General features: G+C 46.7%; 7 protein-coding genes across 8 annotated transcripts, besides 3 other annotated features; 4 read left to right on the top strand and 3 right to left on the bottom strand.

Annotated features, from left to right (window-relative positions):
• Window positions 1-560: 560 nt before the first annotated feature.
• TSTA_045280 (YdiU domain protein) lies at window positions 561-3,102 on the top strand (the record flags this gene model as incomplete). Its single annotated transcript, XM_002484974.1, has 5 exons — window positions 561-990; window positions 1,054-1,063; window positions 1,113-1,143; window positions 1,193-1,343; window positions 1,403-3,102. 5 exons carry the CDS (start codon window positions 561-563, stop codon window positions 2,569-2,571), a joined length of 1,791 nt encoding a protein of 596 aa, XP_002485019.1. The 3' UTR covers window positions 2,572-3,102.
• Window positions 3,103-3,215: 113 nt separating this feature from the next.
• Window positions 3,216-3,259: a sequence feature (T-rich).
• A 6-nt stretch (window positions 3,260-3,265) lies between these two features.
• On the bottom strand, window positions 3,266-4,208 carry TSTA_045270 (zinc knuckle domain protein (Byr3), putative; the record flags this gene model as incomplete). Its single annotated transcript, XM_002484973.1, has 6 exons — window positions 4,090-4,208; window positions 3,987-4,006; window positions 3,885-3,919; window positions 3,812-3,825; window positions 3,428-3,757; window positions 3,266-3,375 (listed from the first exon to the last, which is right to left on the bottom strand). The coding sequence occupies exons 1-6, from the start codon at window positions 4,124-4,126 to the stop codon at window positions 3,266-3,268; spliced, it is 546 nt and encodes a 181-aa protein (XP_002485018.1). The 5' UTR covers window positions 4,127-4,208.
• Window positions 4,209-5,264: 1,056 nt separating this feature from the next.
• Window positions 5,265-6,981, bottom strand: TSTA_045260 (WD domain protein; the record flags this gene model as incomplete). The annotated part of the gene is made up of 2 exons (XM_002484972.1): window positions 5,265-6,903; window positions 6,952-6,981. 2 exons carry the CDS (start codon window positions 6,979-6,981, stop codon window positions 5,347-5,349), a joined length of 1,587 nt encoding a protein of 528 aa, XP_002485017.1. The 3' UTR covers window positions 5,265-5,346.
• Window positions 6,982-7,422: 441 nt separating this feature from the next.
• TSTA_045250 (uncharacterized protein) lies at window positions 7,423-9,549 on the top strand (the record flags this gene model as incomplete). The annotated part of the gene is made up of 1 exon (XM_002484971.1): window positions 7,423-9,549. The coding sequence occupies one exon, from the start codon at window positions 7,423-7,425 to the stop codon at window positions 9,445-9,447; it is 2,025 nt and encodes a 674-aa protein (XP_002485016.1). The 3' UTR covers window positions 9,448-9,549.
• Window positions 9,550-11,137: 1,588 nt separating this feature from the next.
• Window positions 11,138-11,168: a microsatellite.
• A 755-nt stretch (window positions 11,169-11,923) lies between these two features.
• Window positions 11,924-14,603, top strand: TSTA_045240 (peroxisomal membrane protein pex16 (peroxin-16)). Its single transcript, XM_002484970.1, has 5 exons — window positions 11,924-11,965; window positions 12,025-12,184; window positions 12,236-12,271; window positions 12,321-13,185; window positions 13,233-14,603. The coding sequence occupies exons 2-5, from the start codon at window positions 12,031-12,033 to the stop codon at window positions 13,354-13,356; spliced, it is 1,179 nt and encodes a 392-aa protein (XP_002485015.1). The 5' UTR covers window positions 11,924-11,965; window positions 12,025-12,030; the 3' UTR covers window positions 13,357-14,603.
• On the bottom strand, window positions 13,475-14,793 carry TSTA_045230 (ribonuclease HI large subunit; the record flags this gene model as incomplete). The annotated part of the gene is made up of 2 exons (XM_002484967.1): window positions 13,475-14,561; window positions 14,720-14,793. The coding sequence occupies 2 exons, from the start codon at window positions 14,791-14,793 to the stop codon at window positions 13,475-13,477; spliced, it is 1,161 nt and encodes a 386-aa protein (XP_002485012.1).
• TSTA_045220 (Cupin domain protein) lies at window positions 14,759-17,362 on the top strand. 2 transcript variants are annotated; one of them, XM_002484969.1, is made up of 5 exons: window positions 14,759-14,968; window positions 15,021-15,181; window positions 15,244-16,425; window positions 16,485-16,733; window positions 16,786-17,362. In XM_002484969.1, exons 1-5 carry the CDS (start codon window positions 14,904-14,906, stop codon window positions 17,016-17,018), a joined length of 1,890 nt encoding a protein of 629 aa, XP_002485014.1. In that variant the 5' UTR covers window positions 14,759-14,903; the 3' UTR covers window positions 17,019-17,362. The 2 variants fall into 2 exon arrangements, with proteins under 2 accessions (XP_002485014.1, XP_002485013.1); XM_002484968.1 differs by having other exon boundaries at window positions 15,241-16,425.
• Window positions 15,579-15,615: a sequence feature (CT-rich).
• Window positions 17,363-17,945: the final 583 nt, after the last annotated feature.

Genomic DNA, 17,945 nt, shown 5'->3' with positions numbered 1-17,945 from the left:
TGCTTTTCTGAAAATATCCTGCTTACGGTGGCGTAGTTGAGTAGAGTAGATATAGAGGGGTCTCCAGTTTCTGCAAAAGATTGCGGCTCGCATTGTCAGGACTTGCATGGATTTATAATGCATAACAGGAACAGGTCCATTCTCGTAGCTAAGCTGATAGGTTACTGTGGAGTCTGAGCGTATCGTGTGAGGAAAACTAATTGCGCCATGAAGCATCAATATACCAGAAATGTCGTTACCCCTCACTGACTCTGGTCGATCCACCACTATCTATCGATGTCGGAGATGCCGCTGAGGATAAGATCAAGATAGTCAAAAAAAAGCTCTGAGTGACTGATTGATTAGATTATGATCATATACAGTGTATGAAGAAGAACGTCGCGATGAGTCTCAACCTTGCGGAACACGCTGATTGGACAATGTGATGTCATCATGTGTATGCTTAGTCACTCAGCAACTTTTTATATTGCCCCCGTTTAACATACCCCAACCCATACACTTTCTGCGAAGATATCAAATCTCTTCGTGTATTCTCTACTCGTCCTATCGTATAGCAGTTGATGTCCCGTCTCATTCCTTTACGGCCCTTCATTTCCCTGCGAATGACCAACCGTCGCATCTGTCAAATGGCTTCACAATTGACTCCTGCGCCGGCAGCATCCTACAACAAATTGGCTACCATTCCCAAATCAAATACATTTACATCCAAACTACCACCGGACCCGGCATTCGAGACGCCAAAAGCATCCCACGATGCGCCGCGAGAAACGCTAGGTCCACGCATCGTCAAAGGTGCCATGTACACCTACGTCCGTCCTGAAACTGCCGAAGACCCGGAGCTGTTGGGTGTTAGTCCACGAGCCATGACTGATTTGGGATTGCAGCCGGGCGAGGAGAAAACGGATGAGTTTCGCGATTTAGTAGCTGGGAACAAGATATTTTGGAATGAGCAAGAAGGAGGAGTTTATCCTTGGGCGCAATGCTATGGAGGTACATTACCCGTCTGAATAGAGTGATGGAGTGATGGATATACGGGACTAACGCATTGCGAAGGGTGGCAATTGTCAGTTTACACTACCACTGATATCGACGCTCATCTGACTGTGTCTTAGTGGTGCTTGGGCTGGGCAGCTTGGAGATGGCGTATGTATTCATTCTGCAAGTCAAACAAGTTGCATGCTAACAGGAATAGCGTGCTATCAGTCTCTGCGAATTGACGAATCCCAGCACAAATGTCCGCTACGAATTACAATTAAAAGGCGCAGGTCGAACACCGTATTCCCGTTTCGCGGATGGCAAGGCGGTTTTACGTTCGAGCATTCGTGAATACGTAGTATCCGAAGGTTTGCCCTCTCTCCATGAGTATGAAGTGCACAAAAGTTTACAGTTCTGTTTTACATAGCGTTAAATGCTCTCGGTATTCCGACCACTAGAGCACTATCCCTCACATTACTGCCGAAATCCAAAGTTCTGCGCGAACGGATGGAACCTGGCGCTATCGTAGCCAGATTTGCACAGAGCTGGCTTCGAATTGGCTCGTTTGACATTCTCCATTCTCGCAATGAGCGAGACTTGATAAGGAATTTAGCAACATATATCGCTGAAGACGTCTTCCCGGGATGGGAATCGCTACCTGGGGTGGTCACCCTACCTAATGGGGATGGAAATACTGCGAATGTAAATGTCGACGAACCACCGCGAGGCATCCCAGCTGCGGAGCTACAGGGCAAAGAAGGCCAGGAAGAAAACAGATTTACCCGACTATACCGAGAGATTGTTCGACGCAACGCCAAAACAGTAGCAGCCTGGCAAGCATACGGATTCATGAACGGCGTTCTTAACACTGACAACACATCCATATTCGGTCTATCATTAGACTTTGGTCCGTTCGCCTTTATGGACAACTTTGATCCTTCATACACACCGAACCATGACGATCACTATCTGAGGTATTCATACAAGAACCAACCATCAGTCATATGGTGGAATCTGGTGCGCCTAGGCGAGGCCTTTGGCGAATTAATCGGCGCCGCCGAAAGAGTCGACGACGAGGAATTCATTACCAAAGGCGTAACTGAAGAATTCGGACAAATCCTCATCAAACGCGCCGAAACAATCATTAACCGGACAGGTGAAGAATACAAAACAGTCTTCAAAAACGAATACGTCCGATTAATGTCACGACGATTAGGTCTTCTCACGAGCAAGGAGTCTGATTTTGAAACTTTGTTCTCGGAGTTACTCGACACCATGGAGCATCTAGAGCTTGATTTTAACCACTTCTTCCGCAGACTATCCGACGTCGGCATTGAGGAAATAGAGACTGATGAGCAGAGACTCGCAATCGCCAAACGATTCTTTCACAATGAAGGTATAAGCGGAGTTGGAAATACAGAAGAATCCGCCTGCAAACGAATAGCGGCATGGTTATCATCGTGGAAAGATCGAATCAACGAAGACTGGAAACGAGACGGAAGAACCGATCAAGAGAGAAAAGAAAGAATGAAATTCGTAAACCCAAAGGTACTTCCCTCCCTCAAGCTACGTGAAAATATACTAATTGATAAATAGTTCCTCCCCCGCTCCTGGATCCTGGACGAACTCATCGAACGAGTCGAGCACAAAGGTGACCGTGCCATTCTCGAACGCATCATGCAATACACCCTAAACCCATTCCAAGAAGATTGGGGCATAGACCAGGATGAAGAAGAAAGGTTCTGTGGTGATGTACCCAGGTTCAAGAGGGCTATGATGTGTAGTTGTTCGTCTTGATCACCTACTCTCTAGGAAAGAAACATAGATTTATCGTTTCAAGCAAATGTAAATTATGTATGTATCATCTCAATTTCCTCATATTGAAATTTCTCTCCTATCATGAGACAAAGGGAATCATTTTGGGGTAGTTTTAAATAACAGCAGCAGTAGATAAAAAATGGAAAAAAGAAAAAAAGAATTAAAGAAGAGGCATCATGATTCATGACTTGAGTATTTTGTTTGAGAGCACCCTTTCATTAACCCTTTTTTGGATAAAACAGACTTCCATTCCTTCTCACTTTCTTCTTCTCCCTTTCTCTTTTTTTTTTTGGCAACCATCCTCCCCTCCCTCGAATCATGTTGCTCATCAGAATCAGAGACTAGACTTCGTTCATGGCGTGTCGGTTAGGTAGTCATTACGATATGAAATCGTTCGGACCGGTCCATATGATAAAATTTTGAAAAGAAAAAAAAAGAACAAAAGAAAGTAAAAATAAGAAAGAGACGTCATTTAGTTGGGGCAAGCAGATTGGACGTGACCAGGTTGCTTGCACTTGTAGCAAACTCGCTCGCCATTTCCTTCAGTTGTGCAGTCACGAGAGACGTGGCCGACCTCTCCGCCTATTGAAAGTTAGTCGTTCTGTCGTGTCCCAACAGCAGTTTCTACACATACAGTTGTAGCACTTTTGACCCTGTGTGCAGTCACGAGCCATGTGGCCATATCCGCCGCAGGAGTAGCAGGTTTGCTGACGACCACCGAAGCCACCGTGACCACCACCATAGCCACCGCCCTGAGAGCAGTTGCGAGCAATGTGTCCGACCTGACCGCACTTGTAGCATTCCTGACCACCAGAGCCACCAGAGAATCCACCTCGGTAGTTACCACCGTTGTTGGCGGGGCCTGACTGTTGGCAATCGCGGGAGATGTGGCCGGTTTGACCGCAGCGGTAGCAGGATTTCTCCTTGGGGGCTTGAGTGCATTCACGGCTGACGTGTCCTTGGCCTGGTTGACTGTTAGATTATGGTTCTAGTTGTCGTGTAGCGAGTTGTAACGTACCACCGCAGTTGTAGCTATGTCAGACAAGTCAGCAAAATGATAGAATAAGCAGTGCTACCCAAGTCAAACTCACCAAGTAGGTGTGCCTTTCTTGGGGCAGTCACGGGCCTGTAAAGCAGGTGAGATTAGTCCAATCCGATTGGCTCTGTATTCCTATAGTTCCGTTGATATTTACCTGGTGAGAAGGCTCGCCACCTGTTGAGAAGAATTGTCAGCTTGTGAATCCCAAGTAAGGCCTGGGTGATTTGAACAAAAGGCAAAAGACACGGAAAACTCACAGTTGAAGCAGCCACGACTTCCGGTTTGGTTCTCCATTATGTTGAAGTGGTTTGTTTGATCGTAATGAACAAAGGGAAGATGTAGAATAATCTAGTAAAATAGAGCAGTCAGAGAATCTGTAGTTAAGTATTTGCAAAGAACAATGACCAGTTGAAGGTGAAATACACAAGTACTTGGCGTGCGCAAGAGAACTTCTGATCGAGGTCGGAGAGTGCAATCGTACCTGAGAATTGGACTTGATTAGGAAAAATTATATATAATCCCTAATCTCGAAGACGGTGCAGAGAATAATTCGCAAGAGAGAATTGAAGAATTGTTGGTTGGTTGTTGAGAAACGAAGAGAGAGAAGAAAAGAGACAGTCGGTATGTGTGGAGTAAAATTGTATTTTTTTTTCTTTGCGGTCTCTCAGGGCTCTGCTGCGGGCGGCGGTGGAAGGAACGATATCTTTTTTTTCTGCCAAATAAGCGGGGAACAACCTCCTCCATTATCCTCGGATGGTCTTTTCTTCTTCCATTTTCTCGTCTTTTATTCATTTCCAGGCGATTGTTGGAGCTAGTCGATGCTGGTTACTGGACAGCATCTCAACAGCCAGATCATCTGGTGTTGAGTCGGCGTCCTTTTATCATATTCGTCGATCTAGAGCCCTGATAGGATCTATCCATTTTCTGCCATCGAAAGCATCCAGGTCTCGATTCAGCTGTACGCTGTTATTAATCGTATTTGCTCCGGCAAGTAGAGAACTGAGTATCTCAGCCATTGTAAAGTGTTCTCGATTCCAGCGATACTGAACGATCACATAGTAGTAGTCTTCGTGCCATTTCATAGCCGCGACACAGTAGGCACGCCGTAGCTACGATAGAAAAGCAGGATGAGGAGGGAAAAGATAAGAGAAAGCGCGACATCGACTAGGAAAAGAAAAAAGAGGAGTCAAAAAGGGGAGATAACCCAAGAAAACCGACAGGGATAGTGCATGCATTAACTATTTAAATCGGTCCCAGTTAATTCCCCGAAGGTCCCTGGTCTATAGAACCCCATACAATTTAAGAGGCGAGTGTGCAACTTTAGATCGGAATTGTGTCACTCGCAAGGTCCTTGGTGAGAGGCTTGCAATTTGGACTGGGTGTATCTACCAAGTCACATAGCCTTGTGACAGTTGTGGATGAAATTGTTCAGGATAGTATATGATCTTCTAATTTGTGGGAGACATATATATGGACAGTAAAAAGAGTTTATACCACAAAGAAGGGAAAACCATCTACGTAAAATCGTAACATTCCAGAAATTGTGCTCTCAGCCCCCGTTGACGCAAGACAACAACTTGCTCTTCATCGAATCCGACCCATCCGTCTACATCCCTCGTAGACGGCGGCGAAATCTCATCCAGGTCTCTCTGGTAGGAGACACGGCGACCCCAGTCTTTGGCCCCGGAAGTCGTATTTAGTGAAAAACTCGGCGTGGAGGATGGCTGCTCATAGTGGATCTGCACACTGGACTCGCCCTTCATACTTCGACTACGGGAACTGAGAGGCGAGGAGAAAGAACCAAACGAGGATGAAGAGGATATTGCAGACTCCAATTCCCATATCCGAATCTCGTTCCCCCGGGGACTGACGGATACGGCTTTGCCTCGGTCGCCGACTTGCACACTTGACACCGACGATGTATGACCCCAAAGACGCCGACTATCTCGAATAACAAGTTTGTCCGCTGACGAGAAGACAAGGTACATCGTTAAGGTGTTGTCGCTGTGAGACGTGAGCAGAAAAGGGTGAGAGTATGATAAAGATGTCGGGGCTTCTTTGTGCTGTATAGAATCCGTCGAGACGAGATTCGCAAATCCACGAGTGTTAGTGTTGGGTTTGCCGCTGGAGTCTATTGGATGGCCATTAAGTCCAGTATCGCCAGCTTTTGGCTGCACTGCAACCGTGGTAGCTAAGCGCGAGGTAATATGTTCTCCGTCCCTGTTGAATCGTAGCTCCTGTATCCCAATGGTCCAGCCATTGCTGAGGTGAAAGAAGCTGTATGCTATTGATGCTATGACACCGGAAGCCGAACATCTCAGTGAAAGTGACATTGGCGCGAATGTATTATTGGATTCCAACGACGCTAGTAAACGAAGCTGATCAGGAGGTGATGGTTCTTCATGTTGAGCAACATGAGGCGGTATCTTATATAAATTGAAATTCTTATGATCCGATATTGTGAGGAGATACGGAGGAGCCGAAGCTATCGCAGTTATAGTGCCATCAGTCGTGGACTTTTGCGAGAAGCGGATCGTGAATTCTCTCTGTGCCACATCTAGATTGTAGACACTAAAATGACCGTCATCAAAGCCAACCGTAATCTCAATAGACGAGGAAGTAGTGGAAGAAGAGCCCTTCGTCAGATAAAGAGCTGTAGGTGTGTCATCGTCTTTCGGAAACGGTAGCTCTGTTAGCTGTTTCTTAGGGCTTTTTGTAGACCAAGCTCGCAGCCCATGCTCCTTATCCGCAGTGATGACGACGCCAGAGTATAGCTTTATCAATATCTGAGGCAGTGGTGGGCGCGAAACCTCCAGTTCATCAAGTCGACATGTCCCTTTAGACCAGTTGTGTCGCAGTCGATACTGCGTTTTCCAATGTATGGAGTTACCGCCCTCCGTCGCAAGGTGACTATGACCGAGCCATTTCGATACCCGCGGTGAATAAACTGTTCCGGTTGATGCAAGTTTCAAATGTTTCGATTGCGGAACAGAGCGTGCTCGAGGTAGTACCCATTTTGCAAAATATCGTCGTTTCCACAATTCCGAATCGCCGGCGAGTGCATGGAATCGCTTAGAGACTCTGTGTGGCGGTCAGCATGTTCACACGAATAGACATACAAGGCCAAGGGCAGCGCCTACCTTTGACATGTAACTAGAGTGTCTATAGACACAGATGATAGTATTTGAAGTAGTATCTCGTCACTGAGATTCGATATGTAATCCTGCCCTCCTCGTTCTTCGACTATTGTCCGTTGACGCTTGGACGAGGGAGTTATTGAATCGTCGCTCCGGCAGCGCTTTGACATCCCGTCTTTCTAGAGTAGGAACGACGCTGCTGTAAGAACATATAGTTGCTTTAGGGGAGCCAGATAAGAAGAAATAGAATAATAACCGGTTATTGCAAGTTGTCAGTCAGCTTGCAGTTGATGAATTAGCGGACGAAATGATCGCGGGAATTTCCGCCTGATAAGATAAGCGATAATCGATGGCACCGATAAGATAACGCTGTAAGAGACGCGTCACGCGTTTAACTTCATGTTGACCAGCAACATATATCAAGACTCTCATTATTATCTCGGCTCAACCATCATGGTGCAAGGAGAAACGGGTTCCGTAATAGAGCACCTGATATCCGTTTCGAAATCAATCGAAGCCGCTAAGGATGAAGCTGCGATACAGTTTATGAAGTATCGGGACGATACCCAGAAGCTCGAATCGAAGATCAGGGCCCTGGAAGGACAACGAAAGGCTGACGAACAGCGGATCAAGAAGCTACAATATGAGGTTGCCGAGCTACGACGCTACAAGAAAACTACAAACCCGGGAGCTCAAGATGAAGAAGAGGATGAGGAAGTGGAAAACGATGGCGGCATCGATGATAGAATAATAGAAGCGAAGCTACAAAAGTTCAAGGAGACGTACGATCCTGAAAAGGCAACTGAATTATCTTGGCCTGAAGAACCTGTTAACGCCCTATTTCTGGGGAGCGTTAATCGTGTACGAGACTCTTATAAAAAACTTTACTGCGAAACGAGGAGTCTGATGGGGATTATGGGTTCTCTTCGAACCCAGGTCAAACACCACAAACGCAGAGCTGAACAATGGCAACGCTGGTGTACTGAACTGTCTAAATCAAACGTAGTTCCTGCGGCCACGAACTCAGACAGTGATGATACTCCGATTACGCAAAGAGCCCCTCAGCATGAGAGCACTCTTTCAACTTCGACTCCAACACCAGCCCGTACTCAAGACCAGAGGCAGGAAATTCCCAACAGCTCTGATACCGCTTCAACGACGTCGAATTCGTCACCAATAGCATCTACATCTTCGGGCAGTAAGGCGAGTGGATCTCGTCCCGAAATTGAGGCCTGTAATCAACAACGCACTATCCGTGTCAAGGATGAACCCCTTTCCTTTGGATCTCTACAAGAACCATCTTTCCCCCAGGAGATAATTCCGAGTGGATCTTTGGATCTCGACGAGGTGGGTGATGCAGTGACTACGCCCCGGAGCCGGCGAGTTGCCGTTTTCACAGATGCCAGCTCTAGACCACAAAATAAGGGACCGGTTCTTACTCCCAACATTCAAAGCGGAGAGTGCCGCGCTTTTCAACCCAAAGACACGAATTTACCCCATCAATTCAGGACACCAGAAGAGTCTGCAGTCAAACGGAGAAGGACTGGCGATAGCGGGGCATCCGCAATCCACACAGTCGCTCAAGATGGGGAGGATCGAAACTATATCCGTGCAGCGGGGAAAGCTAGCAATATTGAGAACGAGACACCTTCCAAACCGTCGGTTCGGAATCCAGACGCACACCGACGACTTGATGATCTTCTGGCAGCACGTCCCCAGAGGCAGAGTCCTGCACTGGATCGACCTGGGAACCCTAACCTAGCACAATCGGCAAACCCTGTTTCCGGGTCAGACTGGAAGATTTTCGACATATTGATTCCATCTGTTAAGACGGTAATAGAATGCCAGAACGCTGTCGATAAACGTCGTGCGCGTGCCCCGAAAAGGAAGCTTCAGCCCGAACCAGACCCAACGCCTGAACCGGACTGGGAAGCAATCATAAAGTCCGTACCTTTCAGAGAGTTACCTGTGGATTGCCTCGACCTCAGTCACTTCAAGCCCAATCCAGCAAGAAACCAGGGCCTTGACTTCGCCTTCAAAGACGTCGTCCGTCGCTCCGATCTACGCAAATGTCTCCCCGGATGCATGGAACGTGATTGCTGCGGAGATAAGTTCCGCGCCATGGTTCTAGCACAAGGGATCAAATACGAACCCTCGAAGCACAAGACTCTAATAGAAAACCATCTGGGAGAAGACCACAACCACCTAATGAAGAAATTGACTCGCTCCCAGGAGGTGATGGATGGGTTGTTGATTGAAGCAAAAGCGAAAGAATTGTCGGATCGATTTGGGAAGCATAGACATGCTTATGAACGTGGTCGCACGCCCCCGGGATTTTGGCGGGCGGATATGCCGTCTACGCAAGAACAGGCCAAGGATCGCATGGAGGCTGATCAGATGGAGCGTGAGAAGGTGCTAGAGAGGATGAAAGAAGCTATGAAGCCAGATGGGCTTTGGAAATTTGCGGATGAGTTTTGATTTCTATTAGTACTTTTATTTTCGGGGTAATATTGTTGTAAGTGACTGTGTATATGTACTTTGAATATGTCTATTGCTCGTACAGTTAATTACTTCACGTTGTACCTGTGTAGTAACTAGTAAATGAGGACCTGCTTACGCAAGGCGTGCTACGGACTCTTGTCGATATGGAGGTTGAATAGCTATTTTAGGAGGCCTTCTGTTCGTTATAGCCAGGTTCTACAGTATCTAATACGCTAAAGCACTCTGTACCGAATTTGTACTTCATCTTAAATCATCCCTACTGTCTCTAAAGCAAAGCGAGAGAAGACAACTTGTTTATTAGAAAGGCTAACTAAGAAATGAGCATACGATCAATAGAGCGGCTGCCCAACAAGAGAACGCTGGTTCGAGCTCGAGGTCTGCACGAAGGGTATGAACGGATTTAGTACTGAAAACAACCCGATAGAGTCGACTATCATGGTTCAGAGACCGATCCGGTTCCGTTAGTTGGCTCCTTGACGAAAAACCTATACTATTATATGAGAAGCAAGATAGAACAGTTCAGGGACCATCAAATTACCCTTCGTGAAACTCTGTAGCGAAAACATACTGAGTCTTGTTTTCTCCAGTTTATTGTGCATACAGCCAGCTCTTGGTCCACATGAACTTAAGAGCCTTCCTTTCTGGGCTTCCTCGAGCAAACGATGACTGGACGAGTCCGTGGTTTGATGTTATGCCTTGTTTAAGGACCCTAGCGACAACAGGGTCCTGCAAGTCGTGGATTTCAGGGAGCTTTCTCACTAATCACCAACGGATTCTTTCGAACAACATATCAGGGTCTTCGAGAACAATATTGGTGATTGTTTCCCAGTTAATCTTTTTACGGTGTCTATATGGATAAAGGCTCTAATATGGGAAGCATCGAGATAAGTCAACTGATCGGTGCTGAATAAATAGCTTGAAACCGAGGATAACATACGTTTAAACATTTTAGAGTATAGCAGAATGCTGTGATCAGTTCTGCATGACCCTGAGTGAGCTGCCAGGCACCACGCTTAAAATATTCTGTTATAGATACAGAGAAATATGACGAGTGGTACATCCACATGACATCTCCAATAAGGTTCATGCTTTCGTATTCACTCATGAGCAGACAAACCGGCTTGTATTTCGGAACCACAGAATGGTTGGGATTCAGGGATATCTGTTGCGCTGGATGGAACCTCATCACACGATAGATGATATGAGGGTTAGGCGGGCAAAAACTTCCTCTATAAGTTCAGCACGCTCAGCAATGGGACCGACAAATTCTACGTGTATTAGTTTCATCCTAGAACACATCTTGATAAACAGTTACTCACCTTTTCGGTTGAAGACGTGGGCTGGTGGGCATTTCACGGTGAGTGTGGCCGTAGACTCGTCTGTAGGGCAGTAAAATTAGACGCAGTATACACCAATAATAGGAAGACTGGCTTACCATGGTCTTTGTGGTCAGCCATAGGGTGGCCACATTTCTCACGGTTTTGGACTTCACTAGGAGAGTTTATGACGCAGGATCCCTGTGGGCAGGTGCAGTACTTCTTCGTCCAAGTGCAGGGCAGGGCCCCCCTGATAGCGCGGATCAGGGCCTGTGTGCCGAAGAAACGACGCCAGAACTATTCATTTGAATGTAAAGGGTGCGAGCATGAGGATAGGGTAAGGGTGAGATGAGGAGAGGAGAGGAGAGGAGAGGAAGAGGATGAGGATGAGGATGAGGAAGACGGTGGATGGAGGGAAGGAGACCCCGATTGAAATGAGATCAAACAGCTTGCCATTACTGTGTTGGAAGCCTCCAAATCAATATCTTCACACCCCTTAGCCCTAAGTATCAACAACTTGCCTGCTCTTGACACGCTTAGGGACGAAAAAGGTTTGACTAAGCATACTAAACATACCCAGTCAAATGGGTATAGAGTGCTCCAGCTGATGGAAATAGTTACGCTTCTACATTTGACCTGAGGTATGCAGAACACTGCTGCGTAGTCAGATTGCAAAAACCCCAAAGTCTGTATAGTAGAGGGATATCACAAATGAATCACTCCATCTTGGGAGCAGATAGCAGTAATCTTAACCTCGTTTTGGCAATTCTCATACTACATAGAATGTAATATTGTGCTTTATCGTAGAATATATATAGGATACTGATTCTCACAATAATATCATTCTACTTGAAGCTTCGAGGTTAGCTATGATGAGATGACCAGGTCTGTCACAGGACTTGACTTACCTAATATATATGTAACTGAACTGAATTAACTATCTTAGACATGTAGTTCTGCCATGAACTCCCAGGTAGTATTATTTAGACTACTTCAGTTGTAGTTATTGATACCTGCATGGGAATTTGTATGTAGATAGATATATCATTAGAAATACCTCGGTCCGTAGCGTCGGAAGCAAGCCGAGCTTCTCCTACATGTGCACGATCCGTCCATACCAGCCACTCCAGCAATGCGCAACTCGTCGCGTGCTTCTCTCATACCAGACACCACGATATGTTAGTACCGATACTCCTCATGCGCGACTAACTAACTGACATAATTTGATGGGCTATAGGTAGAAATGGAGTCTCATCGCGAAACACTCCGTGAACTCAAAGCCGACGTCCTGCGACCATCCAAATGGGTATCGTCATACGAGAACTTTGTGACCAAGAACGTCAATACAGTGAATCAGGTAGAATCGGCGCTGCGGTCTCTTACATATATAATTCCTGGTAGAAATATCTCGATGAATATTTATGTGCAGGGCTAACCATCGAGAACAGGCCGATTTCGAGAATCCGAGCTACCCTCAGAATGTGGTATGAAATTCATCATAGAAAACTCGTGAATACAAACTGATTATGGTAGTCCACTCCGGCGTACAACTCCTATCTCTATACCATGATTCCCTCGTTTCGCGCGTCATCTCTCAACTCCCCTCCACCATCCCTCGTCCCATCCCCTCCCCGCACACGCGATACACAAAATACTGGACGACCAAATCCCCCTTTTATCGCAAACTAGCCCTCACACTACAAATCATCCAATACACCGAATTACTATGGGAAATGACCGCGCGCCGTCGCGGCGAAAAGGTTCGATGGCGGGTTATTATGATCATCGAGTTCGCAAAGGCTGTTTGTCGGTTGTTATTGTTACGGTTGACGAATTCGAGACCGCTGGTTAGTCCGCCATTGCCGGAGAGGGAGACGGATCCTCGTGCAGCGGATGCGGAGAAGGAAGCGTCTGTAGGAGATTGGAATGGAATGGATACGGCGCCGGAAGAGGTGGCGTCGTCGTCGTCGTCTTCGGCTGATATTAGTTGGACTATGCCTCGGACAGGTCTGACGTTACCTAGTCTACCAGACGCAAGCGATATATCCAACTATCTCATTTCGAAAGTCCTCACAGCGGACGATGTCAAGACTCCTCCGTCTCTGCTCCATCGTGTCTCTGGACAAGGACAGTTTGCTGAGATTCTCTATATCTTGAGACCGGTCATATATGCGTTGGCAATGCAGAGATGGTCCAAGAATAAGCGAAGCTGGAGTCCTTGGTTGATCGGTTTCGCATTGGAGTACGGAAGTCGACAACTCGCAAAGAGGGATTTGGCCGAACGTGCTGCGGGCGGTCTGCGCGGATTGACAGGCCTGGAAAGAGATGAGTTGAAGAAGAGAGGATGGGCGATGGGATGGTGGCTGATGCGCGGTGCTTTCTATGAGAATTTTACCAGGTACGTATCCTTGTTTGCCTTGTATGGTTCATTGCTAAGTTTTTCAGGCCGTGGATTAGCGGTTTTGCCGACAGACTCAAGGGCAAGCCTCTTTTGGATATTGTTGGTACATTATTGGACGATTACGAATATCTGTGGGATAACTACTACTTTTCGACCGCGACTCTTTAGATCTTGCTGTCCCTTTCGCTATTATACCTGTATTTTGTATTAATGACTTTGATTTTCGTCAGGCGTTCTTCCAGATATATCATACATAATCGTCATATCAAGCTATTATTCCATTACTTCAAAAAGCAGTAACTCTCGTCCCGTACCAATTCCCAACATCATCAGCCTTCCCCGTCGTCCCAGACACGTGGTTCCCCGAGAGAAAATCAGCGAGTCCAGCTCCCTCATCTTCATCAGCAGGCCAATCCACTCTGACAGCATCCTTGCCATCAAGCATCTCCTTCGCAGTTCCCCAGCTGAACCTGCATTCATTTCCCCAGCCAAATACAGAGTCCATATTCTGTCGTAGCCAATTGACGCATTTCGAGTCGGAGGGGTAGCCACTTCCCCACCCTAATTCTTCTACTTTCGATACAGAAGGTGGTATTGTCTCGGATGATTCCATCATATTTGTGTCTCCATCGACAGTCTTCTGGCTTGGTTCTTGATAGAAAGCCCTATAGCAACTCTCCAATGCAACATCTCTCGTCACTTTGGCAACAACACTAGCCGCACTGACACACGGATACAACGAATCCGCCTTCTTAGCAACCGTTATACTCAACGTCGGAAACAGTCGTTGCAATTTCGCCTGATACGTTGCCGGGTTTCCAATCGTATCGATATATATCTCCGTCACATTAATATGCTTATCATTCAACACGCCCCGTATAATCTCAACCGTAGCATCCATAGCCTGCGCATTTAGATTGTATATCCCCATACCAGGTCTCATCATACCAGCTGATATATCCCGTGCCGAGAGTAACTTCACAGCCCATCCGCATGAATCATGCAAAGACTGACCAGGCGTACATATCGACTGCATCAATTGCGCACGCACAACAGGCGTAAGCACTTTACTATCGTCAAAACTGTGTTCCTGCGTAAGGAGCGATTGTTCGAGGTCTTTCGGTAAGTAGAATGCACTATAGACCATGGGACCGAGAACGGGGCCGCGGCCGGCTTCGTCGACACCCAGGACGCATTCTGTGGGTTTGTTCGTGTCGTCTGTTGTTATGGCTGTTGGGTTTATGGGTTGTATTGCTTGGGGACAAGGGGAGTAGACTGTGTATGATTGTCCTTGTAGGAGAGGAGTAGGGTTGATGGTTGGCGGGATGAAGGATAGAGCTCCGGTCGTGTCTTCAAAGGCATTATTATTGTTTCTGGATTTGTTTTTATTGCTTGTTCGTGCCATTTTATATGTTGAACGCTGTGTATCGATATCGTGAACTCGTAAATGTGAAGTGGTAAATAAAAGGATGGGCTTAATTGGTCGTGCGACGTGAACGCGTCGAGACTAATCGGGTTAGCGCATGCCTACGAGCTGTTGGCACGTTCCGCGCATCGACGACTTTCTTTTATGGACGATAAGGTGATACACTGAGCTTTGAGCATTCGATTCAGTTGTCGCAGTCAATGCTCGATAAATGCCTGTTGTTGATATTGTAAATACGGTCGCTCAGCTTCACTCGACTTAGCACTGCGTCGGAAATATCTAATTCACCATGGCTCTCCGGGGGGTTGCAAAAGCTCGCGACTATGACTATTCCAATGTTGGTAAACAGGGAAGGTAAACAGCACCCACACTTGAGGATAGCGATTGCGAAACTGACTGCCTGCAGGAGAACGGGTATCACACTCAAAGAAGGTCGACGAGACGAGCATGGAATGGAGGAATTAGATGGTGTTTTCTCTTCGCCAGAGAGGTCGCCCGTACGGATGAACGGACTGAATACAGGGAATGACACAGTGATGGGATCTGAAGGCATGTCTATAGACGAAGGTAAGCTGGGGCGTATCATATACAACGTCAGGGTACAGACAGCTAATGCATAAATTCAGAAGACGGCCCTGGTCCGACAGATTTTCTCTCTCGTTCAGCTACTCGTCGTTCCCCATTTTTTCCACCACCTATCGCCAGATCACCAAGAAAGAGCGGATTGAGTGGATCTCCGCGACGTACTCCAGCGTTACGATCATCACCTATTGTGCAAATTGATAATGTCTCTTCTAGTCCGACGTCTGCTCGGCAGCGGAGGGGTAGGGTAGGTGAAGATGAAACAACCTCTGCGCGTCAACCACTCAATGATCGTCGACCTAATACAGCGCCTATATCAAACGGGTCGCGACAAAAAGGTGTTTTGAATGGGTATGCGAACGACGAAAATTTACCCATCAATGAGGACGATGACGAGGAGGAAGAGGAAGAGGAGGAAGTTAATGACATTAGCGCATACCAGAATGAGCCTATGGAGGAGGATTATGGCGTTCACGAGATTAGCGATGATGGCTATGGGGATGATTCTGGTGAAGCACCAGATACTGTCAATGTCGAGAATGACGACCACTCGGAAGAGGAACCATCGCCCCTTCCAGCAGCTAGTTCGCGCACCAAAAAGCGAAAATCTCCAGCTACAAATGATGATGTAGATGTGGAAGCTGAGGACAGACCACAAGGTCTGCCCAAACGACGAGGACGACCTCAAACGGCGCAAGTCGAGAAGGGTGCACAAGCTAAAACCAACGACCAACGACCAGCGAAAAAGGCCAAGTCATCCAAGGCAGAGCCAAAGTCAAGAGAACCTCTGGATCCACAGCTGGAGAAAGTTGTGGAGAACCATGTCAATCGCACTGGGCCTCTGAAAGGTCGCAGCCTTTATATATTGAAACGAGAGGTTCCAACCGACCAGCAAGCAGCGCATACTCGTTCAGGCCGAGTGTCAGTGCGTCCATTGGCGTATTGGCGTAACGAGCGATGCGTCTACGGTGATGGAGAAGCAGATGTTGGACAACGATATCCATTATCCACGATCAAGGAGATTATCCGTACAGAAGAACTTGAGCCAGAGAAGAAACCAGGCAAGAAGCGCAAGCCGAAGAAATCAAAGTCGAAGAAACAAGAGGACGATTCCGATGATGATGAAGATGAGAGGGATAAGTGGGAAGCCGAAGATGGAGTGTTGCATGGATATATCAAGAAATGGGATTCAGATAAGCAGGCTGCTTCGAATGAGGAAGAAATATCAGGTTTGCTTTTCTTTCCCAACACGTCTCAATTGGGGGAGGAGTATACTGACAAAGGACAGAAATTGCATTCTCTCCCTCTGGTATCGAAACACGAGATGTGAAAGATTCCACATTCCGTGTCGCAAAACTACTCAGTCAACCATTCTTTGGCAGTGGAATTGTGGAACTTCCAGCAAAGGGTGTCAAGAAACCAAAGAATTCGAAGAGAATGCACATGGTATTCTACGTGTGTTATGGAAGGGTACAAGTTGATATCAACGGAGTTCAATTTACGGCGGGCAAGGGGTGTATATTCCAAGTTCATCGCGGTAATCCTTCGATTCCAAACACTGGATATGGCAATACTAATTGAGTGCGCAGGCAACCACTACAGCTTCGCAAATACGACACCCAAAGAAGCCCGCCTATTCTTCACACAAGCATTCATGCCCAATGGAAGCGACAATGACAACGACCATGAAAACACACAATCATCAAAAGCGCCTGCCGCGGCAGAACCCGAACCCGAGCCTGAAGAAAATAGCAAAGCCGCTGCTCCAGCTGGCAAAGGTAGAGGTCGAGGGCGTGGGCGTGGAAAAGCTGCTGCCAGATAAGTATGGCACGTAGTACTTGATTCAGTTTTGCTATCGTATACGGCGTTATACAATTGTTTATCTACTTGGTACTTGTCTATGGAGTATGGTGATTGGTTTGATGACTACCCCCTATGTATGAAGTTGATTTTGTCTAGCCAGTACCGTATGTAGTGATTGGAATACCTTTTATCAACGTCAGTAACAGTATGACAGGTTCCATTCCATTCATTGTTCTGTTGTGGAAAGACATGGGAGAAATTGCCATCTTGGGCAAGTGACAACACTAGCCCTGTTCTGAGAAAGCCCTAATCAGCACTGTCCAAGCAGTCCTATGTTGCGAAGTACATATGAATGTAACGCAGATAAATCTACTATTGAATCTATTTTTATGTACTTGCACCTACCTACCTATATCTATGTACCTATACATGACTGCTAAGAAACACAACATATTGAGACCTGCAGGATACTCCACCGATATCCTACTTAGGTAACTTAAGAGCAGGGATAGCCATGTGTTTATGCATTCATTCATGGGTACTCAGCCAGTAACTTAGAAGGTACCAGTTACATCATGCAAAGGAATCTTTCCTCTACAGTCCAATTGACCGGATTCTATTAGCAGGCAGATCACCAGGCTGTGTTTCTGCGACCAAAACGATCTACAAAGCCGATCTATCCGAATACATGTCTCTTATTGGCGAGGATTCAGTCATATTCAACGTGTTTTTTTCCCCTCCCTCTGCAAGCTGCTCCAGTGATACTGAACCAAGCATATACACTGATAAGATCAGTTTTGTGGATATTGGGTGGCTGGTTCCTGGTATGTCTCGGGCTGATTGAGTTGGTAGGTCGGATCATTACTTGAATGATAATACCAGACGAACTGGCTGGGATTATTACTTCTTGACTCACTTGTCATGCTTTGTTTATACTTGTGTCTTG

This window comes from Talaromyces stipitatus, genomic scaffold (assembly GCF_000003125.1).
Source record: "Talaromyces stipitatus ATCC 10500 scf_1105507295515 genomic scaffold, whole genome shotgun sequence".
Taxonomy (NCBI): Eukaryota; Fungi; Ascomycota; class Eurotiomycetes; order Eurotiales; family Trichocomaceae; genus Talaromyces; species Talaromyces stipitatus.
The sequence above is the reverse complement of the archived record's forward strand: the minus strand, read 5'-3'. Positions and strand labels throughout refer to the sequence as shown.